We start from the raw sequence: 27,664 nt of genomic DNA, 5'->3' as shown, positions 1-27,664 counted from the left end.
AAGAAGAAGTTTTTGGCCACGTTGCCAATTGACACGTTTGAAATAGCTAACTTCTTTGCAGTAAATATCAAACTCTCGACGTCAAATTTCTGAATATTCAAGAAAACTTGATGTAGAGAAATGTGAATTTAAATATGACTACTACTACAAAAAATGTATGTATTTATGTATATTTTAATATATGCAATATTAGAGCTTAAATGAGAATATATAATTCTTCAGATTCTGAATATTGTAAATACAAATTTAAGCCCAATAAGTGTATTTACATTATCTATGTAGTTACGTGGGCTAATACAGGAATATTTGTTGTATGTTGAAGTTGATTTGATTTGCTTATTATACATTGGTGAACATATAAACGGCTTTATTAACATAAATCACTTTGAACTTAATTTATAACTAGTTTGACTAAACCCACTAATTCACTATTGAACTTTGGATATTATTTTTTCAATTTAAATAATATTTTCAGAGTCTAGGAGAATTAGCTATTGAAGCTTCAGAAATAGTTAGCCGGCTAGAGCAAGCAGCCGAAGGCTTACCTATACCTGAAACTTCCCACAATCAGACCACTGTATTTTTGGGATTAGAAAAGAAACATACAGATGATATAATTAAAATTATACATGGACTCGTCAGTACTGATGAAGAAGGGGAGCCTCTTACCTTTCCTTCTTTGGATAGTGTTACCAAATTAGTAATGATTTCACATAGTTTAGCTGTTTATTGTGGAGGTTTGGATAGATCTATTGTACAGAAGTTGTCCACAAGATTTACTACAGATACTACAAGATGGATAATACAATTATTTGGGTAAGTTTTATTTTTTTAAATCTTCCAAGTACATGTAAACTGTAAAGATATTGTTATTAACCAATCTTCACAATCCCTTTGAGCAGATTTCTAAAAAATTTATTAGTATTTATTAGGACTTGACTAGAAAATTTAGAAAGGTTCCCTCTTTTTCTACTGTATTATTCAATTGTTAAGAAATATTTTCTACTTAGTATTAATTTTTACACTGTTATATTGGAAGCAGCATACTTTTTAATTGGAAATAACTTGAATTAACTACAAATGAGTGATTTATTACAGAAACCTATAAAACATTGGATAAGCCTGATAAGATTTATTGATTAATGGTTGCTTAAAAGTTGAGAAATTTATAGATTACTATGTTTTACTGCAATCTACGTGGATTTCAGTATTGTATCGCAACTTATCACACTCTTTACTATGTGTGACATACATTTCGATAACCAAGCTACCTTCAGAGACTGAAAATAAATTGAAACTTATTTTCTCATACATGTATCTTAAAATTATTACATGAGAATTAAATGTTAAATATGCATGTAGGAAGAATTAGTAAGTTTTAGTTTACTTTCTCTGAATATCTGATTATTAAAACACTTGTCAGATGAAGTAATTTTGAGTGTAGCTGTATAGTAACTAGTGTATATTTTGTGTGAATATCCCCAACAATTCTGAAAATTCTCAAATCTAATCTTCTTTTATAGTTTTTTGGATTGTTCAGCATTTTATCATGAAGATCATTTAGAGGGATTAGTAAGAGTGACACGCATGATGCTACATTGCAAATATCCAAGATATTTAGAAGATGGAACTCTTGCTTTAAATAACTCATTACCTACTATTTATAGTAGTGTTGCTAGTCCTCTTGGTATTGTTCAACATCTTTGTAGACAGCTAGGACTACCTCTAGCATGTGTGAGACCTGTACCTGTCAACACATACTTTGGTAAGCATCTTATCTCAATGTAATAGTTTAAATTGACTTGAACCATTGTCTCAGGTTCTCAGTATACAATGGATGTATCAGCTTTACAAAAAATGTTAGCTGATGATGTAACTTCTGGCCGAACCCCATTATTAGTTATAGCAGATGCAGGTACTCCTGTGACTGGTCACATTGACAATATTTCTAGAATTAGGGAACTATGTAAAGTCCATGGAACTTGGTTGCATGTTAGAGGACATAGTGTGGCAGCTTTGGCTCTACCAAATTACAATCAAAAGAATGGAACTGTATGTAAAAATTCATTTCAATATAAAATATAGATATTCAGTGAAAATTGTTTTAGATGCCTCCAATTGCAGATAGTTTGACATTAACACTTGGAAGTTGGTTAGGAATCCCAGGACTACCGATGGTTGTATCCTTTATATCTGTAGAAAATGCGTGTTAATGTGTTAATTAATTCTTATATTTCACTCATTTACTATTAGAAGTCCAATATTTGTGTATTCTTCATTTTCTTCACTATACTATCAAATAAATATTTCTGACTAGCTGGCAATGTTCATGTTGAATGTTCAGACGAAATAGAAGTTTTTCCTTAACCCAAAAGTTATAGACTCTTTACAGGTTATGGGATGCTTCTAATAATATAAATCGTAACAAACAAGTTGGGGTTAGTAGAGAGAGTACTCTTCCCTTATTAGCTGGATTAAATACTGATCATCAAAGTAGAAGAATACTTTCTCTGCCTTTATGGACAGGATTACAGAACCTTGGAACAGAAGGTGTGCATTCCAGAATTAAAGAAGATTTTTTGGCTAGTGAAAGACTGTGGTCCGCTTTGGACGTTTTTCGACAAGTTAGAGTTTTGGTAAGTATAAGAAAAAAGAAAATTCTATATATATAATATAGGCTCTGACTAGTAAAATACATACATTATCAAAATTAACCTACTATACTCATTTACTTTTGAGAAGGTTCTTAAACATACAATAAATATGAGTACATACTTTGAATCCATTACGCTTTTTGCCAATCATTTGTAAACAAATGATTCTTGAAGAATATTATCGTGTGTTCTTTTATTGGTATTAAAATATAGAAATAGGTGTTAAATCATTATATTATCTAATTTTTTGTAGAGTCCAAAACCTGGAGGAGAAAGTGGCACATACACAGTGGCAGAACTAGTTGCGAAGCCAACTACTATTCCAGTAAGTAAACTTACAAACAATATATTTTCATTGAAATTGCAATCAGCAGTCATGATTTATTTTCATATTATTGGACATAACACATTTTGAGTAACATATCCGAAATGTGAAGATATATGTTCAATGTTGCCAAATTATTTGATCAAATGCTTAACAATTTCTATGTAATAGCTATTTGAAAAAATATATTGGTGAAGAGATGATAATTCAATAATGTGTTGAAAAATTATTGTAAACTACCTTTACCCAACTCTATTCATCTTTCAATATATGGATTATATTTCATACAATTCTGTTGTAGGTTTTAATGGAGTCTACAGCTTGTGCAGTAGTTTTCCAATTTGTCCCTGAAACAAACGATGGAGAATACACTTCCAGAGTTCCTCCATATTATGACAAACTTAATTCTTGGTTAGGTCAAATTCTTCAACTTGATGCTCCACAAATTCCTATAGACATTTGTGAATTGGAAAGTGCAGGTGTGGTGCTTCGATACTGTCCATTTGAAAATGTTTGTGGTCAACAACCAACTACAGAAGAAATGCAAGCTTTTATTTTATGTCTGGAACAACAATTAGTTATTTTAAAAGCTACTGTGCATCATAGAGAGAGCTTTGTGAAGTTAGTTGATCTTTCACCTGTGCTTAAGATTGTTGATTTACCTGACTGGGCTGGTAAGTTTACTTGTGAAAAAATTCTTTGAAGATTTGTCTTAACGTGATGACTATCCATTATATTTTAATGTATAGGTTTGGGTGGAGTTCGATACTGTCCTGAAGGCTGGGAACAATTGCTGACTGATCAAGCTAAAGAAGAACTTAACCATCTGAATATGGTTCTAGTTGATACACTCAGATCAACTGATGCTGCATTTTCACTGGGAGAAGGTGCTGACGGTTTGATGTGTGTTCGTTTCGGAATGTTAACTCCCGAATCTGATGTCGATAAATTATTGGATCTAGTCGTAAGAGTTGGACAGTCTGTCGAGGAAAATTCTAGGGTCTTAGATTCTATGAGTGAGATCGTTAAGAAAGGTATATACTTATTTAAAATACTATCTCTTTGACTCAATATAAAGCTAAGAAAAATCAATAAGTCCACATTATTCAGTTTAGGAAAAATTTAGAGCCAAACTCTCTTTACTCTCTCTTAGAACATGATTCTTTTGTTTAGTAATCTGTTTTCTGAAGGTATTGTTATATATTGTGCTCTGTCTCGTGTCCTCTGTCTCATTTACTTGCACACATATTAATTATTTAGGGCCCAATTCACAGGGGTAAGAACTATTATTTTAAGTTTAAGTATATTTCATTTTTGCAAACATGTATTTTAAAATCAGTAGTTTCAGTAATGGTCAAGATCTATATATAAATGTTTTTTCAGACTGTTGCTTTATGTATCTATATATACTATCTTAATTAATTTTTTCAAGGTATTGAAACGGCAACATTAGATCTCCAAAAAGAGAATGAAGAAAGGTTATGGCAAGAAGGAATTGTGCGACATATACCAATTGTAGGTACTTTTGTAAATTGGTGGTCTCCCAAAATGAAAGAGAGCGGAGGAATTCGAGGCCGTAGCCTTAACCTTACTCAAGGAGTGGTTGAATCTACGGAAAATATTTACAAGTACCATATGCAAATGGGCCAAGGCGTCGCTCCTGGAGGAATAACTCCTCCAACACCACAAATTCAAACACCAATTGGAGGCAGTCATTCAAGGTCTAGTAGTCACGCATCAGCTTCAAGTCAGCAATCAGCTATCAAATCTGATGGTGCAATTAAATTGAACAGTGAGCTTTCTAAATTAAATTTGGAAAATATTTCAGAGAAAGTCAATAGTGTGAATAAGGAAATAGGTTTAGAGAATAAAGAAAAGAGTCATTGTTAAATGCTAGGCTAAGAATGTTTTGATAAAAGTTATTGTTGCTGTTCAATCAATTCCAATGGTATACAATTCAAATAATAAATTTGAACAATTCATTGTAACAGAATGATTTTTCAGTTGGTTTCAAAAAGTTTATATGAGAATACAATTTCTGATAACGCCATAAATATGATTTTCAAAAATTGTTCGGTACACTTTAGTGTATCAAAAATGTGTTGGTATTAAAGGGTTAATATTTATTTTTATATTAACAACATATGCAGATACTACGGATCTTTATATCAAGAAATTTGTCTTTTGTTCTGTTGAGACATTTTAATTTAATCGAACTGAAGTTCTCTGTTTCATCTGAAAAGTTATGTCCCTATAGTTTAGAACACCAGTAATGTTCTGTTGTTGTTTGCCAGTTTTAATGGTTTTCAAAGGTTTGTTAGGAACAAATACTTCCATTCATCCATTTGAATTAGCTCTATGATTAAGTTAAACAGTTTTGGTAGCAGGTTAAAAATCTCCAATAATAATATTTTTAAAATGCCCTATTCAACCGATTTGAACACAAATCTGAATAATGAATTATTGATGAAAAATATTTCTATTTTGAAAGATGGAATCATCTTAAGAATCTAAAATTCATTCAAATTTTGATCATTGACAAGCTCCACTGAGGAGAATCTTGATAAATATTTTATTTTCAGTTGAAGCTTTGAGATAACCCAAGATCATGACTTTTAATTACCATAACATCCCTTTGAAAAAGTTAATTGTCCATTCTTATCTTGTATCAGGTTAAAATTGTTGGTTATAGTATTAGAAGATAACAACAAATAGAAATAAATTACTATCTGAAGAAAATATGTGGAAAATAAGAATAAAAAAATTATCTACACACAAAAGTTGAAAACTATATTGAATAATAAACTTATTTTTGCTGATTTTTTCTAAATAAATATTTCAGAGAAAAATCATTGCTCTGGATATCATTCGACTTGGCCAATTTGTGATAAAAGATGTCCAAAATCAAATGACACTTTACACACAAAAAAAACGGAGGAATTAGTAGAAATTGATTTACATGTGCCATCGACAACCCAAATTCGCGGCTGCACACTTTATTGACGCAAAAATAATTATAAGTTATTGAATTGAAAGTTATGCCTGTAAGGTAAAAACCTAAATATTGGATATATAATCGAGTTCTTAAATTTCATGAATATCATATCTTTTCATAAAGCAAATAAATAGAATCTTCGCGCCTCTTCTACATCTTATTCCTCAAATTGAGTGATTTAATTGCTTAATTTATCTATAAAAAATTTCATTAATATCTCACATAATATTTTGTATATGAGATGCAATTTTTACATATTATGATATAGATTGAATAATCCACTAAAACAATAATAAATTCAGAATGTGGTCATTTTAAGTTCCATCATATAAAATAAACAATCGACTTTTTTATTGTACACCTTTGATTTATCCACATTCTTCAATTTTTATATCTATAGTGAATAAAGACCTTTGCATTTACTTATATGAGTACAGCAGATATCAAATTTACTTTTGAATATTACCATTCTATAATAGTAAGGTCAGTAGTTATTTTATATAGTTAACTTGATATTTAAAGCAGAATGTGCAATGTAATAAGCTAAAGTAAAATGTATAAAAGAGATTTTGATAAAGATTAGAAATTTCTTCACAATGCCAGTTGTTGTTAATAGTTTTTATTTATCAAGAAAATCATTTAGAAGAAATAAATTGTGCTCACAATTACTGAATTGTAGTTGTAATTATTATAATTTTCATAAAACAGAAGTGTTGAAGTTGTTTTATTTATTTAAAGTTATCTTTGTTATCAGTATTTATATGTTTAGGTATAATTTCTTGCACTCTTTCTTATTATTTTTAAGCTTTTACCAAAAAGTGTGATTGCTTTCGTATTTTAATACATTTTATGTTAACACGAATGTTTTATCATTTAGCCTTTTAACAAGTTTTTCCATATTTTGCTTATCACATTACTATTGCGACTTCATAGCTACCCACATTTCCTCAAAGAAATCAGCAATCTTTGTATAGACTAAGCTGGAGATCAAACTGATCCTCAACTAGATAAATATTCCGATGTTCTAGAATCAAGCTTAATTCTCTCTTAATAACATAATAAAACAAGTATAATTAATAAATTTATTTAATTACACTTGAAAAATTATCAATAAAGATGAAAATTATTCCCTTTTTATATGGGACAGCAAATTCCAGCATACCTAAAAATTAGCCAGAATTATTATTATATAAACATAATTACATAAATAAATTCTAATAGAAAAATAAAATTGTTCTGAATTAATAAAAGTAGTGAATAATAGGATATGTATGTTCTAATTATTTGTCTCAATAATGTACAGCAGTTTGAAGAGCAAGAAGTATGGATCACAACCAAAATCGACAAGGAAATAAATTAAAACAATTGCAGTTACAAATCTCACATAAAAGACAGGCTCATGAGTCTGTCGAGTTCAATGAGCTTCCATACCTTACAAATAGTTTGGAAAGTATTTTGTGGGAGATAAGAATTTCAAATTTAACAATATTTATTAATTACTACTACACCAAAACCCACAATACACTAACAGATTCTCGTTTCAGTATAAAAGGTTTGGACCTAATTAGATATCAAAACATACTTTAGACAGTGTAGTGGTGAGTTTTGGTCTAGTAGTAATAGTAAATAGTGTGTTCCATAGGAAATTAAAGTAATTTTGTGGTTGAATTGCATTTGAGACATGTGATATTATCAATGTATAATAGATTTGGATATTCAATTTTTGACCAGCTACACTAGAAGTGATACTAAATCTCCTACCTCTCCACATAGTACTAGCGTGGCATCACTTAGAATATTCCGAGACGGAAAATTTTCCTCAATAAAAAACTGTGAAAGCAAGTTGGATGAAAACACCATATAAGAAACGAACAGAACTGCCATTAAATGGTATCTGGACGGATCTAAAACAACAGACGGAACTGGAATAGGAGTGTACGGGCCCAGAAATCTATGCAATTGAAAAATGTGTTCAGTTCAATCTAGAGAAGAACTATCGCAAAGAAGGGATCATTATTCTGTCCAATAGTCAAGCAGCCATTAGAGCTCTAAGTTCCAATATAATAAAATCTAAACTCGATTGGGATTTCTTAGAAAAATTGAAAGTGGGGGCAGACAAGCCCTTTATGGGACCCGAATCCTTCTCTAGTATCAGCTACAGAACAATATAAAAAGCATTGGAAACAAAGGTAGATAGGATCAAAACCAATTATTGGGACTCTTCTGGAAAACTATAACCAGAGAAGATCTGCTGAATGTATCAGCCTTAGTAAGAACAATCTATGAATACTAACAGGAGTCCTATCGGGGCACTGTCGCCTCAACAAACATCTGAAGACGCTAGGCTTAGCAGGTAATGCGGCATGCAGATTTTATTGCTCAGAGGACGAAACCTCTATCCACATTCTCTCGAAGTGTGAAACATTACGGAACTCCAAAGTATTACATTTGGGGGCGCTTGAAATAGAAGACGAAGATCTCTGGCAATTACAGCCATCCTACAATCTAGACTGTTTAAAAGAAGTGGGATTGGTGGATCAGCTGTAAATACTGGGCTCTCCAGTATCACAGCAAGAAAGGGGGGCACAAGAAATCCTTTGGATCGCAGTGTTATGATACCCCAAAATCCATACATACATACATTGAAATTTCTATGTTTTGCAAAATCATTCCCAATGCTATGTTCAGCAGTTATAATTTGTAGGTGAAAAATTAAAGTCCACAATTTTCTAGTAAAAAATAAAGAACATCAACCTACTTTGGACCATTTAATAGATCCAGTAGGCATTGGTAATAAACAAAAACAAATTCAGTCCAAACATATTAAAATCAAATGTATGTAGATACAACATACAAGTTAATGCAAGATTTGAACTATTCTCAAAATTTAGTAAAACGACAAAAATACCAGAAATTTCACAAATCCAAACACTTCACTCAAGAAAATTTCATAAAACAAAGTCAAAATGTACTTACTTATTCTCTAATGGACAAAAATATTCTTGATAATCTTGAAAAGTATTCAGATTTAATAACATATGAAAGCATTTATGTAACAAAACACATTGGCCCAGTGTCGTATCATTTAGTGGCGTTTTCATACAATTTACTTTTGGAATATCTATCACATCTTCACCAAGTTCGTATTCATCTATAGATTATTTATGTGATAAGCTATTACATTTACATACAAAAACTAGTAATAAAAACCAAGTTTATAAACGTTAGATTTATTTTAGAATCTCTTATTAAATAATACTCACGTCCTGATATAGTAAATCTATTATTGGCATTCAAAGTTTCATTAATCCATGGTATCTCTTCACATATGTCTAAAGGCTCGATCATCGTAGAAGCTGCAATAAGTTAATTGTATTAAATAGCCTATCCCTTTACGTTATAGTGGCACATGTAAATATATTACCTTCGATGACCAAAACTGCTTTGAAAGCTGGATGTAAATATTACTAGAAATATATTTATTTACGTATTTTTAGAATAAACTCTGACAATAGTGTTTAAAAGTTCACATCATCGGTGTCTTATCTATTTACAACATTGTCATTCAGTTCAAAGAGCTCTCTCAACAAATCACAATTTTGAACAACAGTCTCTATGTTTGTTAAAACTATTGATTAGTTGATAAAAAATTATTTTTGATAATAATCAAATACTTACAGTCAGTTGGTACGTCAAATACATCCATATCATCTTCATAGAGATTAACTGGAACAAACATGTAGTAGACAAAGACCTAATTATTTGCGCACATAATGAGGAAAAAGTTTAAATTTGCAGGATGTGTCATTTATAATTAGAAACTTTGTCCTTTTTCTATTAGCACACCTACTATAGTTTGAAACTTTACTTAAAACATGTTTATACTATTTATTTTTTTGAATTGAAAAATAAAAATTGTAACAGAACAATTTTATTCTCGCCGCCACTATTAAAAGCAGAATATCATAACGTGTATTAATGGTAGCATACAAGTAGTCTCAGATAATCTATAATACCGATTAGTAATTTTGTTTTGAATGTTCATTGCGTTCGTTGCCAAGTGACAGGGAAAAAATAATAAAAAACTTTTGTACGTATTCTTCGGAAAACTTGATAATTAAAAGCATTTTCCGTGTTAACTAAGTTTTTTTCGACAACTCCACCAAATTAAATAGTAGAAATTCACTTCTTACAAATTGTTATATTTAGACATTGAATATAAACGGTGTTTCAAAAAAAGGTTATCCTGTCTCTAGGATAGATAGAAAACTGAAAAATATTTGGGGTTTGCTCAGTGAAAAATTGTATTGAAATTTTATACGAATATGTTTTGGAAGCTGATGTATCCAATGATTTTTTTTTATGTCTAACTCTCATAGAGGGCACTAGCTACGCGGTAGTAGTATTGAGCATCATTTTTTCAATATTTGATTTATTAAGCAAAATTTCAAGTGAACTTAAACCTCATTTAATCTTACAACAAAAAGATACTCTTGATAAAACTCGATACTGTTTACGGAATATTTTGATTTGAAAATTATGAAGTAACAACCGATGTTAGTATAAAGTACTGATAAAGTTATTAATTATTATTAATTAGTAAGCATTATGTGAATTGAACATTTTTTATCTAGTAAATTAGACTCCAGCTATAAAAGGAATACATTTTAAAAGATTTGAAATGAGGGCTTTCGTTTCTTGTAACGTTTCTCAAAAATCCAATCTCATCAGTATAGGATCTTATTTTTAAAGTTAAATAAGTATGGGAATTGAGTTATTGGAGGCTTTAGTACGAAACAAACAACAATTTGATGATCATGTATTGCGGTTCTGGGACTCAAACTGTTGTTAATAAGGCCCCTAATAGCTGATTACCCATAATTATTTAAATTTGAATTTACATAGTAATAATATTTTCTCTGAGTTTACCATGGAAAACTGTCATTCATTGATAGTTATAACGTTTAGTTAATAATAATTACATATCTTAAACCTTGTTATTTGTTAGATTAGATATCTATCAAAATGTATTCAAATTTTCATAAACTGACATGTTATTAACCTTAGGCGAGTGTTTAGGAAAATCTAGTGCAACTGTTACGCGTTATGCAGAAAAGTTTCCTCGAAGAAACTTACCAAGTAAAAATACATTTAGAGCTATTGAACGACGTTGTCGAGAAACTGGGAATGCGATACATAAAAACAAGAACTATTAATAATGAAAATATGATTTTAAATGTAGTTCTCCGCAGTAATACATTGCAACAATTTAGAGAATGTTATAAATATGGTAAATACTTACTAGGAAAATCATCTTCACTGCCAAATCGTAGTCCTACAGCTATAAGAAAAAAAAACATATCAATTGTGATTGAAAAATCCAGAATATAACTTTCAATAGTGTACAACATTTCGAGGTAGGAAGATTCACCATTCTACAGACAGGAAAATGAGTTGAGTTCGAAGAAGCCGATAAAAGAAAAAATAAACAATTCAAAGAGTTAACATAAGCTGTGATGTTTACATTTCTATATTTATAATTACTAGTTAAAATAAGAGTTTCAACATATTATAATAATTCGATCAAAGTCTGGACTCCTTTTTGTTATATACGAGGGTGGTTTGACGGGAGAATCACTTTTTTGAGGTTAACACTTTCGCTACGGTGACTATATGTATTTCCATGTTTCTGATGTCATGTGTCAAAATAATGGATAGATTAGTTGTAATACTCATATAAAATAGAATTATTTGTAAGTGGTTATCTGCTTTTAAAAGTTGCCATATAAACACAGATAATGCTGTAATGGTTAATAAAATGAGGTTAATATTTCAACCAAACAAATATGCAATTATTTTATGAAGGAGCTATTTATAAGTGGGTATCGCAATTGAAATAACTCTCATTAAAAATTTGAGCAAATATTTGCATAGCTTCAATGTTCAATCTATGAAATAAATATTCAAAAATCCAACCACCATGCTTTATACAAATATTGCTAGTTTCTGAGGTAGATTAAATATTAAAAGTGGATCAAGATTTTTATATAAACGTGTTAGTTTTCATAATTTCCATTCAAAAATTGGCAATTTCACATTTTTCCATGAGGTTAGACAGTTTGTACTCTAATTTAGCATTGCTAATAAAGTTTGCTAGAAAGATTTGGTTATGTTTAGTGAATGGAAGCTGAACTTTGAATCAAAAGTGTTACATTTTCCAAAAATATTACTTTTCATTCATGAGACCCAATCGGTAATTTGCGCAAAGCTTTAAAAATATCTTATAAAAAACGTGTTGGTCATGTTGATGCGTAAAGATCTCTCCTAGAATATACAGTACAGAGATTGGACATTCTTAATAAATCACCCTGTATATACATATTGAAAGTTTACCTTGACTATACTATATTTTTTTGTTTGTAAATAGTTAATAATAATTAGGGTTTTCGATTGTCGCTTTCTGAAATAAAAGTGTGTATATTTTAAATAGTTTTTACAATTAGAAAACATTTTATTATACATCTCTCAAAGTAACTCACATTTCCTTATCTGAAAAACGGTGCATTTCAACGTTTGAGAAAAATAGCAAATATTAATATGACTAGTGGATATATAATTGGAACATAGTTAGTTTATATTGTGTTATAGATACTGTCCTAACAGCAATAACAGGATGTGCAACGTGTGCCTCCACTATTATGTAAAGAGTATACCATATCTACAGTAGCTACAGGTACCACTTGAGCGACCCATTTTCTTTTCAGATAAAATATATATCAATTTTGAATATAGATGTTTCATACAAGTTTAGCGATCTCTTAAGTTATCGTTATTGACGCGATAGTTCCCTTGTAAACATTGCAAAACAGACTTAGCTCGCCATTAAATCACCTACTTTGTGGAATGTGTATGTATTGTAACATGCCATTTGGCTTTTTATGTTTTTCTTCAAACTTGAATATTCGTTTGTTCGTATATTGTGGTACAGTAGTCACTTCTGATTTGTTTATTCTAACATTGGAGTTTTTGAAGAAATTAATTTGTTATCGATCTCCCACTCATTCGAGAAATTCAATGAAACCTTGGAATGTATTCCAAATCGTCCTCTACCTATCTACACAAATTTGTAGTGATATTATTCTTTATATTCGCTGGTAAGTTTTTATTTGCTTTTTTATTATTGTGCTCAGAAAAATTCCAGTTATCTTTATTAATTTCCTCTTGTTTTAACTAAATTTTGTGTTTGTGTTTCTGTGTAAACTCGTATTTTCTCTTTATATGGGGATCAGATTGAATAATAGAATAGAACAGATTCTTGTTTGGTTATATTTTAAAAAAATATAAATTTAGTTTTTTATACGTTAGAGCATAAGCCCCTTTTTATTCAAATTTATTCTTCCTCCTCGTTCTTTCTTTGGTAATTTCCATCTGTGCTCCCATTTCCTTCCTTATTTTGTTTTCTTTCCGCAATTCTACAGCTGCCAGGTTGGGAGTTTTAACCACAAGAGATTCAACTGGTGTACAATCGCAAGAAACAAATACAATCTAACATCTGGTAATCCAGTTGAGGACTGCAACCATCCCGGATTTCAATAGATAAATCCCAGTATAATCGTTTCAGAGGATAGTTTAGTTTGTTCAATTTCTATTATTGATTGAATTCATAAGGTGTTTCCAACTTTTCCACCCTTTTTCATTCATTTTTAACGTCGTTTGTTAAAAAAACGGTGGCTTTTAATTTAATATTAATTGCTCACCCCATCTGAGTACCAGTGATTTATATACTTTAACTAAATAACTTTAACCGAATACCACTTCCTGAGGAAGAGTTTCCTGCCGGGGAAGTAAGGTAAGGTAAGTATTGTTATTATTATACATCAACACTGTATTTCCAAAATTACTTAACTATAACTCACCCGAAACAGAATTATCTAGCTGATCTCCTCCATCCACTGAAACAAAAATATTTGAAATTTCTGATGAACATTTTTTTTCAAACTATATTTTTTATTCCGGATCACTTGTCATATTATTAATGTTGGTTCGATTGATGATTTTGATAATTGACAAGAAGGAACCAAAATACATTAATGGTTAAAATGAATGTACTTATTGCTAGGTACTATTATACTAATTATAACCAAATATTCATCGTATTTATGGGACTAATGGGTAGAAACAATGGTCTTTATGTTACGGGTCATCCATATATTACGTCACACGTTATTGGGTTGGGAGGGTATCACCAAAATGTGACAAGGGGCAGGGGGTCAAAAGTTTTATGAAGTACTATCACTAATTATATTAGTTTTTTAACTAGAAGTTTGTTTGGTTGTCTGAAATATTGGACTGTTGATTTTATTAGATTATTCAGTAAAAATCTAAGAACAAAATGGAAATAGCTGTTTTCTCTCGATTATTTTTAAATAGATACATCAATAATTTGAAAAATATGTTACGTCACATCAGGAGGGAGGATTATAAAATTATAACAAGGACAGGAGGAGATGCAAAAGTCCTAAAATTCGTGTGACGTAATTTATGGATGGTTGCTAATATCCACATCTCTTTATCCTCTTTTCTTAAAAATATTTCGGACTATGAATTGATTTTCAAAACAAAAGTTCTAAGCAATTTCATACTATCAAAATATGATTTGAATAGAATCAAGTGAAAAAACTTTTGAAACAAATAAAAATTATAGAGATTGTATGAAGCCAGATATTTTCTCAGCTTCTAATTTTATAAACAAAAGTTACTTACCAGAAGCGTCTACAGTATCCACAGAACTAGTCTCATTTGGTTTGACCACGACTAAAGAAGTAACATCAGTCACAAATGAATAACGAAGAGCCAGATCTAATGCTTCTTGTATCAATTGAGTGTCATTTTCAACAGTTTCTCTTAATTCCAGCTTTTCTTTAACGGTTAAGTAAGCCCAAAGTCTTTCTAAAGGAGAAACTGGAGTTTCTATTGTTGACGAAACTGTATTGAGACCATCAATTCCAAAACCTTCTACAGTGCACACAAATGGTCCTGAAATAGAAGTTTTTCGGTTTCAATGTTCAAATTTTCATTTTCACTAGTTCAATTAACACGTTGAGTCCTAACAAAAATTGATAAACTTTCCCCAGAGGTCAAAACATTTGTTTGTGTTCTACACTCCATATAGGGTGTGGAAGAAAAAATAAAGAAACAATTTATTTCAAATAAAAAAATGCGAAAAAATGTTTTTGTGTGCGATGTATAGGGCCGCTCTGGGCCCGAGTAAAGTTCAATGTTAAAACTTTTTCCAGGGCCCAGAGCGTGACGTGTTGTTTTCTACAAAGCATACTGATGAGACAGTTAGCATCGGGATCAGGACTGGTTATAAAGTCTCAAGCCGTGGGCGGTTATAACAAAGGCAAATCTTCTATACATCTATATGATAAAATCCAAGCAACATTCTTTGAGAAAGACGTTGCTGTGCTATAGGAAAATTTGCTATTGAGCTGTTATTTGGTACAGCAATGATAAATACCTATATTCTTTATAAAAGAATAACGAAAAAGAAAATATACCAATAACTGAATTTCAAATCAGGGTAGCAAAGGAGTTACTGCAAAGAAACTACCGATATGGCTCATCAAGACGCCAAAACCAAATAAACCCATTGACTAATGAAGAAAGAAGGTCTAAGTCACAAGGTGAGAAGAGATTGCGTGAGGAACAGTGAAAAAAATCAAAAAAACTTACTGTAAAGTCCAAAGTAAAGAAGTGATAACTTTTTACAATGTTTGTTTTGAAAAACTACATTATTGTATTTCGGAAAAGCATAAATAATTGTTATTATATTGTGATAGTTATGTTCTTAGTCATGTTTTTTATACCCTTAAAAACAAAATTAACAAAAATAGGTACAGGTAATGTAAAAGTAGCACAAAATAAAAATTTTAAACAAATATTATTCGAATTATGTCGAAAAACCCAACAAAAATATGAATACTCGAATAAAATCAAATAGACCAACTGTAAGGTCATGTTAGAAGAACTCAGGACGGTCCAATCAAACTCTAAAACACTTTCAAATACAGTCTTTTCGACCGCGGAGAAGGGTTGAAATAGAATATGTCGTAGGACCGCTCTAAGCTGTGGAGACTGTTCAGTTGCGGGCCTATGAACCGCACCAGGGCTCAACGTGTTAAAAATATCAAACCTAAGGAAAATATTGGAATTTGAAACAACATGTAATATTAGTTGCAGAATCAGTAGCATCGTTCCATATATATTATGGGTTATATTGTGAAGAAATTATTTCTAGTAATGTAATTTCACATCTTTCAAATTTAATTTCTAAAATTAAATGAGCTGTTGTTTCCCATCAAAATACTGTTAATTGAAGCTTAGTAGTTTGATGTCATTGGTTCTGTGGGTTTTATATTAAATAGCTGGATTATTCTACTTGCCTAATCCGTTGTATTATGAATTCAAATTCAAATTCTTCTGTTTTGCCTGAATTGGATTTTAAGACACAAATTACTTGGGAATCGTCCCTTCACTTTCCAAGAACAAAACTCTGTTGACTTTTGTTATCAACAAGTGAAAATTTAGCATTGCTGCTTTCTAAAGTCACCCATAAATATACTTACCTTTATATTTTCCTACAGAAACTAATTCCGAACCTCTGAAGAAAATAGGAAAATCTTTTTTAGACACTTGTTGAACTTCAGTATCGTATATGAAATGAACATTTGAGAGTAAAGGCGATGAAATTTCCTTATAGAAATTCTCAAGTTGGAGGAAAGCATCAGCTGCTTCGTATATATGTCTTGAAAATCCAAAATTATTCAAGGAAAGTTTTCTTAGAAAATATTTATCTGCACCATTTCCAAAAGATAATGAAAATATGGGAATTTTTTGTTCTTTTGAATTCAAGTCTGCAATCTGAAATAGAAATACTTCCATTTTACTAAGAATAACTTATTAATGTTTGTATATGTTTTATAGAAAACTAAATGACAATACTACAAATTGCAGTCGCAACAGAATATGTTACAAGTATTTTTTAATCAAATAAATGATTGTCATGTCAAACAAAAGTGGCCATTTTTTTTCTCAGGAAAGAACAGGATCTTTTAGCTATATACAGCAACGAGTAAAAATAATAGTGGTGATACCGAAATGCATAAAGTATAGGGATAGTTTTGCCTTTTTTTGTATTATCTCTTACATTCCATCATTTGCTTATAAAACAATATATATTAAACCAGAGTTGTTGACATTAAATTTTAAATGAAAATGATTGCCCAAAAATATTTCCGAAACATTCAAAAAAGAATATATAGCAAGCTAGAACAAGAGGTCAACAGAAATTAGTTTGGATTTCATAGATTAATCTGGACAAAATATATGTGTAAAACTTTCGGCAAAGTACATCACAAATCACTTTAGGAAAATTCCAAATCACGTTTTACTGAAGTCTATTAGGAATTAATATGGATAAGAATAACAAATCCAAGATTCTTAATTGATTGTCCAGTTATAGTAATTTACAGGAATTTTACTACAAAAATATTAAGATTCAATTGAGGATTTTACTGTTAGTGGATATATTACTAGCCAAATTTCCTTCAGCCTGTGTTATATATTTTTCCCCTTTTACAAATAGCGATTGATTCAAAGAGTTAAGACATGAATTTAGATGAAAATGTTATCAGATTAATGGAATATACCTCTAAGTTGAAACTATAATGAAAATTAGAAGAAGAAAATAAAATTTAATCGTACAGAATGATATATCCAAAAACTATATTTTTTAATTCCTACTGATTAATAAAACTTTTCCCAGAATTTGGATTCCATGTTTCAATACCATCTTGATTGGAATAATTTTCTCAACACACAAGACAAGAACATCTTTATGCTAATGTTGATAAAATGAATTTAGCAATCAACTCAGAACTAGTAGAATAAGAATCACTATTCTCAGAAATTGATGCAGGAATTCCACTACAAAAATATTAGTATTCAGGAGTTAACTGTTAGTGGATGTATTACCAGCCAAATTTCCTCTAGCCTGTATCATATATATTTTTCTCTTTTTACAAATTGCGATGGAACCAAAAAGTTGGGATATGAATTTAATATGAAAAGTTTATCACATTAATGGAACATATCTTTAAGTTAAAATTAGAATGGAAATTAGAAGACAAACTTCAAATTTGATATTATAAAGACATACAAAGAGAATCCAAAAACTATATTGTTTTAATAGGGACTAATAAAATTTTTCCAGAATTACAAGAACATATTCGTGCTAATGTTGGTAAAATAAAATAATGGAATTAACAATCAATTGAGAACAAGTCAAATAAGATTCATTAATCCATAGAGAGAGGGAGAGAGAGAGAAAGATTCGTTGGTGAGAATTTGGCAAAATAAGGAAAATTTTAATAGGAGGAGGGTTTTTTGGAGTGGGCCCTGATATAGGAACTGCTCCTCTGCAAGGCTGGGGCTGTGGTGGATGCGTAGGGTTGTTTGCTAGCTTTTCTGGAGAAGGAAAAGCGGAGATTTGGGATTTTTGGCTAGAAGAAAATGAAAAGGGAGCTTGCAAGTAAAAACGGCTCTTTTCAGTTTGGGATTTTTAAATTTTTTTTTGATTTTTTGAAAATTTTTTTTATTACAAATCTAAAAGGGGGTGGGGCGGGTAGAGCTGCGGCTGCGTTATTCCCTATCGTGGGCCATTTGGCTGGGTTCACTAATCTCAGAAATTGGTACTATATAGAATAAACTTACAATGTTAACGATTTGTTCAGTATTAATTATTCCAGCTGTCGGATCTCCATCTGTTAGAAAGACTATAATAGGTTGATGATGTTTAGACAGATCTTGCTGTTTTTTATATGTGGATTTAGTTAGATGCAAACCAGTTACAATACTAGACAAAATATTCGTGATGCCTTCATCTTTAAGTTTTTCTATCACAGCTTTTCCTTTAGCAATATTCTCCTTAGTAGCTAGAACTGCATCGGGAAGTTGCGCTTTCTGGAATAAGAATCATTTTCAAATTTTATACGTTCATTTACCCACCAAAATGGAAGTTAATGAAAGAATAAGTAGAAAATTTGCACAATTTTCATTGTTATTAACTTTTTTTAGAACCAAGTCATTTACAAATAGAGATGTAAGTCACCAGTAGTAGGTGATTGTTCGTATGAAATGGGTCTCTCCTATAACAAAATTTCCTTAGACCAATTTTCCGAGATATCACCCTTAAGAGCTGGTATATACGGTGATGGAATTAGCAACCTTTACTTTATTTCTTATCTTACTTATTAACTTAAGAATTGTATTACAAGAAATACAAATATCGAGCTATATTTTTTTTTTGTTAAATTAAACAATAGAATCGTATCTGGAATATTCATGAGATGTATCAATTCACTATTCGATCGTCTAATATTCAAATTGACATATTTCGAGTTTATTTAGTATTATCTATAATTTTGTGAGAAATGAATATATCTGATACTTTAAACCACACTGTATGTAATGTTTCTACTTACGTATATATCTTCATAAGGTACATAGTCGTCGGTAATATTTACTTGTGTTTTATTTCCATTTTCAATATCCCAAACATAAACGTTGGTATTGAATTCAACTAAATGAAATATGTCGGTTTCTTTTAATTCGCTCAATATACTGGCCATGGCTTCTTTTACTTGATTCAACTTGGTACCATACATGCTGCCACTAGTGTCAAGTATAAATACAACGTGTTCTGGAAGTGGTGGTATATCATCTGGTGCAAAGAAATGAACAAAATATCCATCTTCAAGTAAAACCTGATAACCAAAAGAAAAGATTAATGTTCACCAAAAAATTTCAAACAATTCAATTTAAATTCAACAAATGATTTTATTTTTAAAAACGAATGTTTTTTGAGTTTAATGACGAATTTTAAAAGCTACTCCACTATATTTATCCACTCTCCAAAATAAATTTCAAAAAAGTGATTTTTTGAAATCTTATGAAAATATTGATAAAATGTACGTGCATTCAATCATTCTGATCTAATTCACTCAAATTTGTCATTTGTAAAGTGTATTATCTGCAGATACTGCAAATTTTCACTGGTCCCACTATTTTGTATATCTAGGGATACTTAGTAATTAGACAAAGTACAATATGTCCACTTCTAAAGTTATTCAGCTTTGTGTAGGTTATGTATTATATCCCAATAGGGAATGGTATCAAGTTTAGGGGTTCACCTACATTCTAATTGAATAATAATCAGAGAATATTTCATTTCAGTTTAACTAGCAATCAATCCAGAGTTCTTTAGGCTTTATCGACACTTTATACACAATTTGATACTTAAATTTGGCCATAGTTTTTATCAATGTTTGAAAAATTATTAAAAAAACTAATTTTAAAACAGAAGAGACCTAAAATCACGAACAATTAGAAGCATTAATAAATAATTACTTTAAGTGAGTATCTAGTTGATGTAATTGCAGCATTTGGTGATAAAAAGGACCAAACACTTCATCATAAGATCAGATGTTTGGACAGATGCTCATAATTACTATGTTAGCTACAGAAAATTCATGATTAAAATGCTAAATTCTGAAACAGTAAATACAAATAATACCAACTGTTCAATCTTATAATTGCAAGTATGGAGGGAGTGAACCATAGCTATACTAAGACCTTGAATTGAATGAATTCCTTCGTCTCATTTCAGTATTTACAGTTCAATATTTGAGGAGTTTATTACCAAATTAATGTCTTGGATCATTTAATTAATCGAGTTATGGATTATAATTTAGTATTAGATATATAAATATGTCAAAAATCTGAAGAATCTGAAAAAATCTACAGACCTCGTCAGCTGTCGAGTTTCTTTCTATATCATATTGCACTACAAACTGACCAGTTAGTCCCTTAGCTTCGTTTCCACCTAAGCTCTGTATAAATTTCTTCTGCTGGACGATATCTGGTTTAAATGTAACTATAGCACTCGAAGGAGTAAGTTTTTGAATATGTGCATCCGTATTCAAGTTGTCATCATTTTTACTTATTTCATTTCCGGATCGAAGACCTGGTGTTCTTATAAATTTTAATGGTCTGCTTTCATTTACCTGAACCTACAATAGTAATGAATTACACCTATAAGTAAAATATCATTTCCATTAGATTGGAATCAATGAAAGTAAGCCAAAGTTTTTGGTACAATAAAATTATTTGCTTGCTCTTCTAATGAAGATATAAATGAACAATTGAAAAATGTTTGCTTATGATTAGGATATTAATGACAACACTTTGCTTTACTTGCTACTGAAATATCCATGAATCTGTTCTAAAATCAAATTGAAGAAAGTTGGATGTAAGGTGAAAGGGAGGATTTTGTTCAATATGTTCAATTATTAATCCATCAAACCCAAATTTTATTTTGATCAATCTTTTTTATATTTCTAGAATGAAGTATATATCGCTTTTACCACACATTTTAATACTTGAAACAAAAGAATATTTATGGAGGTGTAGCACGAGGGTAGTTTGACTTTTCAACGAAAAAGTTACTTTTTTATGTTTGCGAATAGAATGTCGTGAAATTAGTTATATCAGAGTAACATAGCGAAGGAGGTAAATGATATAAAACTCTTTTTATCAATAAATTTTTCTTAAATTCGACATAAAAAAATGTCAGTAAATCAGCAAATCGTTAATTAGTTATTGTTTTCCCCTTTTTCTAAATAATCTGTAAAATTACACCTTTGGAATCTCAAAACATTGTGGTTATGACCCTATTGATTGAAAAAATAATTTTTGCTTTCTTTAAAGCTCATTCCTTGGATGAAGTTCATTGTTTCTGGAGTAATAAGGGTGACCCACGTTTTTTCTACTGTGACATATCAATGGAAACAGTTACTTCTACCTTTTACATATATAATCTTTCATGTAAAATGTTGCACAGCCGTTTGGTGGGAATATTTATTATATTAGCAATCCCATTTACATTTATACGACCTTCGTAAGTATGGGGCCATGATTTTATTAACCATTATACTTACATGACGATCTCGGACGTCATCCGTGTTCATATGAACCCCTCAAAATATTTCCTCTGTATATTGATTCAACAATGAAACAGTTTTCTTTCCATAAATATTAAAACTAATATGTTGTCATATTTATGTAAAACTACAATGCGAGTTACAAAATGGTGTTTTCTTGTCAGAGACTGGCATCGTTGAATGCAAATCGGGGAAGAAGATTCATATTTGAAACCTAACACTATAGATTATAAATTTTGAATTTGGTTCTTTATTATTTCTACATTATTCCTGTTAAATCAGTCGAGTTTTAACGTAGCGTTAATTTGAAGATAAGTTTTGTAAATAAATCTTACTTGTATATGCAGATCTTTCACAATTTGTCCAGGATGTATATTTAAAATGAGTTCATACTGATTATTTTTTCTTTCTAAAAGCTCTTCGTATGTAAGCAGAAATATTGCTTTAGTTTCAGGTTCAACATTTATAGATACGGTAAATCTGTTGGAATCCCTTGCGTTTAATGCAACATATCCTGCACTTTGACCCCTTTCTATTGCCTAGAACATTGAGATACTGTTAAGAAGCAGAAGTAATTAATTATGAGAAACAATGTTATTACATTTAACTATGAAGTAAAATTAATGTCGAAGAATTATATCAAAGATACAAGTGAAAAAATGTGATAGTTTACCTTATTATAAATATTTTCAGCTTCCTCTTTCTCTTTAACGTATGCTTTATACGTTTGTCCCTTAATTTCCATAACGAATTCAGAAATGAAAGCTTTTTCTGGTAAAACAACGCTAAATACAGCTTCTTTTGCTTTGTCATCTGGATTTTTCACTTTACTTGTTATCAATGTCTTTGCGAATCGGTTTGAAACATTTGCATTTATTTTAAATTCGTTTATAACCAAATCAGATGATTTTATAGTGTCAGGTACCTATGAAAAATATCACATAAATATTGGAACTTATTGTTTTAATACTGCTATAGGTATTTTGTTAAAGATCGAAATTAGGACGAAATGTAAAGGATAAAGCAATTAATCGATAAAAGAGTCCTAAAATCAAGACAATTTATCTGCTGCGGGATTGATGATCATAGAAGACAAAATTTCGATTTTTTTCGAAAAAGGCGGCGCGCACAAAGATACCCTCCATTATTCTCATTTTATGATCAGTGTATGTTCAGCTTTTTTATCCGTAAAATGCTATTTAGAAATATCGGAGGAAATAAAATAAGTGGGAATTGATGGAATCGTAAATAATAATCATATTATTTACTACTATCAATACACCAATTCTGTAATCAGACCCATAATGATGTACACAAGAAATTCCGCTTGATACAGTAAAAACAGGCTCCTGGAAACAACCGAAATGAAAGTCGTACGAAAAATTACTGGAAAAACTCTCCTAGACAGGGAACGTAGCGACGACATAAGGCAAAAATTCAGAGTGGAAAATATGGGTACTGAGCAGAAAGTGCGAATGGGACGAACGCATAAGTAGAATGAGTGAGTAAAGAATAGTAAGGATAGCACGAGACAACTCACCACTGGGGAGAAGAAGTATGGGAAGGCCACGATAAAGATGGAGTGATATAATCTTACCATCAATTGAGACATTAGGCGTGCTGTGAAGAATGAACAGGCAATCTGCCTAAAATGGAGTAGGAAGAAGAAGAAGAAGGGCCTGGCGCTGTCGTAGAGCAGCAACACCTCAGGAATGAGACAATTTCCCATGTGATACTAAATCTTAACTTGATCCAAAAGACTGCAGTAGTAGGTTGCATTCATAGTCTGATACCAATGTAAGAAATCCAACAGTAGGAGATGCCTCCAATTCCAAAAAATTCTTATCCAATACTTTTTTCGCAAAAAAACGAATTTTAACTTTCACAGGGTTTTCTTCGCCTTTCTTTCTCCACTCTATACTTGCTCGCATTTATACGCAATTATGCATATATGTCTCTTCACAGGTGATAGTTTTATGCAAAATCCTTTTGTAAAACGACTTTATGCAATTGAGAAATTCAAACTCGTGTGGCTTTTTGAACAGCATTCAGTAATCTTTGATATTTTTCTGAATACCAACTATTTTCCGATGATTTATGTAACATTTTCAAAGCTGAAGCCAAGTTCTTGCGTAGTTTGAGGTACTCTGAAGCGCCAATCCCTCCACCAACCGTACCTCATTTTTTAGTAGGTGAAGCTTTATCTTTATTTCCTCTAGTTCATTGAAAAATCGACTGGATATGTTGCTTCATGCAGTATTTTGTGTTGAAGCTCAGAACTCAAATTATGCTGGTTAGAAGATCTGTGGTATTGGGATTTTTGTTGTCAATAGGTTCATTCCCATCCATCAAATTACTGTCCTTGGTACGCGCAATAGAGTATTCTAACCGGGCAGTTACCGCAATACGGACGATATTTTATTGATGGCAAGTACTGTTATGGGAACCGTCCATAGCCGGAGATTGCGCAGAAAATATCATTTAAACGCTTCTAAAAACCATTCCAAAAACAGTCCAGATTAGCATGTTGGAACAAACCTAATATTCGTTGTGTATAGAGTTGCTGGTCAGTCATTAAGTTGGAAATGTTAAATATGTTTAATTTCATTGATTATTCGTTGATAATTTCAAGAATTTGATCTTCTCGAAGCTCTACGGTCGATAATATTAGGAGATCCACAGTCCTCCAAATAAATTCGTAACTCATGTGTAAGTCTATTCTCTAAAGCATTATCAATTTACAATCAATTCGTACCTATAGTTTAAATGTTGCGTAACCACATTTCACTGTAGGTGTGTACCAGTTTTCAGAAAATTTTCAAATAGATCAATCAGAAGATGGGATGAGAAGCTACACGTCACGATAAAATTTTCTGCGGTGATGATTCCATTAGCCGCCCAAAAGATTCACTCATGGAGGGCCGTGAAAACAAGGAAGACGAAGCAAGAGGAAGTATAACGGTCGAGGTACGCGAGGTACTGTCACGACTAATGCGAAGATATCTATATAGTGATAGGAGACGTGTAATCATTAAGTAACTTAAGTAACTAAGGCCAAAAGAATGCGCCCAGATATCGAGTTGAATTTTATGCAGTTTTTAGCTTCCTAAAAGGTTCCAAAGTGACCACAGCCACCGGATCTATCACCATACGTTTTCTTTCTTTTTGCCAAAATCAATAAGGTCGTACATTCTGTACATACAAACTAGGGTGCTGTGGGAGGATCAATCAAAGACTTCCAAAACTGTAACAATCGTTGGAATCGGTGTATTAGTGCGAAAGCGAGTTTCTTTGAAAAGGATCTTATCTCCACATAATAATTTTATAATAAATAATTTTTTCATCAACAGTCTCTTAAAATGTCAGACCTCGTAGGTATGTAACAGATGTTTCTACACTTTTTGGGTATTGTGCAACTTTTTAAAAATAATACTATAGTACACACATACCTCTTTTTCATCATCAATTTTTGTAGCGGGATCGAAATTTGAAGATAACACCAAACTAGGTACACACCTTGAACAAGCCACGCACAAAAAAGTTGTAAATATAAAAACCAAATTTTTCATTTCAAATCAGAATTTTCCGGTTCCCACAAATGGTATATGGAACACTAATATTGTGTTGAGACTAAATTAGTAGATGGAAGTAGTCGTTGTTGTCGTCTTTAATGAGGTTACTTGTTAATGATAATGTTCATTAGTTGAGATGTCGTTATTAAATGGCTTTTCAGATTAGTGAGTGTTGGAATTTTATGTTAACAATAATTTGGAATTTTTTATGGTTCACAATAATCAAAATTACCGCAGACTTGTCTTGGAAATGTGTGACTAATATTTTTTAAATATTTATCGAACCAATTTTATAATTTTACGTTATTCATGGATATAAGCTTCCTTTTATATCTCTACAAGTTTGAAGCAGAGCATTTGGACTAGATCTTCATCAGTATCCAAACTGTTAGATGCTGCACATAGATTCTATAGTCCTTATAGCCCTCTATAGCCCCTAAAATTACAATTAATAACAATTAAAAACACGCTTCTTTGCATAAGAATCAAATTACTGATGAAAAAATTAGTGTCCCTATCATAAAAGCGTAGGGTGCTTTCTATAACAATTTTAAACTAATTCTGCGTTTTATGATCAATCCATATAAGTCTGATTCCCAGTTCGGATATGTCATAGAAAGCAACTAACGCTTTTATAGTGGTGACATATTTAGTTTCATTATTGCTAAAAGTGTGCTTTTTAGTTTTTTCAAACTATAATTTATTTTTACTTTTCTATATAACTAATTCTAAAAGCGAATTTCTTAAAGTACATTCCACTAAGCCCTCCCGACAATCACGTTCACGACCACGATCTCTCTCGTTTCACTTGGTCCAGAACGTTATAATTGTTAACTCAAGTGGAATGGCTTGCGAGGCGTTTTGAACGTTAAGACGAATATTAAAAAATGGCAAAACAGAAGAAATAAAGCGAAAGCTTTAAGAAGTTTTGTTATAATTTGTAGGCTATTCAATTTTTTAGTGGAGTGCTTAGCTGATTTACATTAAAGTAAAATCAAAATATATTCTGCGGCGATAATAAAATATTTGGTGACGCGTCACAAGAATGCGTTAAAAGTATTAATAAAATCCTATACCGCTTCAAATAATGAGATATATTCTCATGGTTGCAATGTGCGTTGCTTGAGTTTTAAAAATTCCGCCAATTCTCTCAACGCCCACTTCGACCCACTTCTTGACAAGGGTCGTCGTGAACGTTAGTCATGACGTTCTCACTGCGAGCACAACCATCGTAGTTGCTATGTGGAACGCCCAAAAGAGTATTTCAGGCGCCCTGAACGCTTAGTGGAATGCACCATTTGCATACAATGTTGTAACAAAACTGGATAGTTGTTCAATTGTATGTTCGTCAAGCCCAGTAGGAGCAGTTTGAAACACAACGACACTCTAAAATTATGCTTTTAAGGAGGGAGGAGATAATGAAAACAATCTGTGTAAATAAAAAATTGTCCGGATGCTTTAAACTTTTGTTTCCGATAATATGACCTATACACGAATTTCATATTTATCACACTCAACATTATTTATTATAAAAAGTAACACGTCGTCAAAAAACAAAGTTAGAATAATTAAAAAAATGTAAAGCAATTGTACTCTTCATAGAATTAATAAGGTATGATATGTTTAATTTGAAGCGTAGGAATTTTCACATATGAAAACCGATATTACTTATTAGGCACCCTCTTTACAACCCGCCCTATAGAATGTAGTTACTATGCTTTGTCAAACTGCAGCATTTGATAATGAGTTTAGATGTACATATACTTACTAAGTTGGAATTTCTGGAACCGTTGGTGATATTCATACTGAATACACTGTTTACACTACCACTATACCAGTTACACTGTCTAATACGCGTTTCGATAACCAAGTTATCGTCTTCAGAGACTGAAGGTAAACTAAAACCTAATAACTTGACTTGCCTGTCATATCTTCTGGTTTTTTTATTAGTGAGAAAATCAGTATTAAACAGGTAAATCAAATTATTAGGTTTCAGTTCACCCTCTTACTCTGAAAACGATAGGGAAACGCACGTCAGACAGTGTAATTGTGAGTGT

General features: G+C 31.2%; 2 protein-coding genes and 1 long non-coding RNA gene across 3 annotated transcripts in view; 2 read left to right on the top strand and 1 right to left on the bottom strand.

The window, feature by feature from the left end:
- The first annotated feature begins 30 nt into the window (after window positions 1-30).
- On the top strand, window positions 31-8,931 carry LOC130452508 (putative pyridoxal-dependent decarboxylase domain-containing protein 2). Its single transcript, XM_056791828.1, has 10 exons — window positions 31-155; window positions 476-816; window positions 1,524-1,765; window positions 1,820-2,052; window positions 2,109-2,180; window positions 2,382-2,636; window positions 2,908-2,979; window positions 3,281-3,653; window positions 3,729-4,013; window positions 4,412-8,931. Exons 1-10 carry the CDS (start codon window positions 135-137, stop codon window positions 4,867-4,869), a joined length of 2,352 nt encoding a protein of 783 aa, XP_056647806.1. The 5' UTR covers window positions 31-134; the 3' UTR covers window positions 4,870-8,931.
- Window positions 7,043-23,966, bottom strand: LOC130442274 (inter-alpha-trypsin inhibitor heavy chain H4-like). Its single transcript, XM_056776350.1, has 14 exons — window positions 23,829-23,966; window positions 22,709-22,960; window positions 22,371-22,574; window positions 20,842-21,105; window positions 19,519-19,800; window positions 18,749-18,997; window positions 16,603-16,897; window positions 14,738-15,010; window positions 13,891-13,926; window positions 11,277-11,315; window positions 9,653-9,700; window positions 9,238-9,330; window positions 8,951-9,125; window positions 7,043-7,136 (listed from the first exon to the last, which is right to left on the bottom strand). Exons 1-14 carry the CDS (start codon window positions 23,964-23,966, stop codon window positions 7,109-7,111), a joined length of 2,376 nt encoding a protein of 791 aa, XP_056632328.1. The 3' UTR covers window positions 7,043-7,108.
- A 3,043-nt stretch (window positions 23,967-27,009) lies between these two features.
- The window catches only part of LOC130452507 (uncharacterized), a 28,830-nt gene continuing 28,175 nt past the window's right edge, over window positions 27,010-27,664 (top strand). The window contains exon 1 of the long non-coding RNA XR_008910974.1: window positions 27,010-27,219. This is a non-coding gene — a long non-coding RNA (uncharacterized LOC130452507). The remainder of the gene's footprint in view (window positions 27,220-27,664) is intronic.

This window comes from Diorhabda sublineata, chromosome 1 (assembly GCF_026230105.1).
Source record: "Diorhabda sublineata isolate icDioSubl1.1 chromosome 1, icDioSubl1.1, whole genome shotgun sequence".
NCBI lineage: Eukaryota > Metazoa > Arthropoda > Insecta > Coleoptera > Chrysomelidae > Diorhabda > Diorhabda sublineata.
The sequence above is the reverse complement of the archived record's forward strand: the minus strand, read 5'-3'. Positions and strand labels throughout refer to the sequence as shown.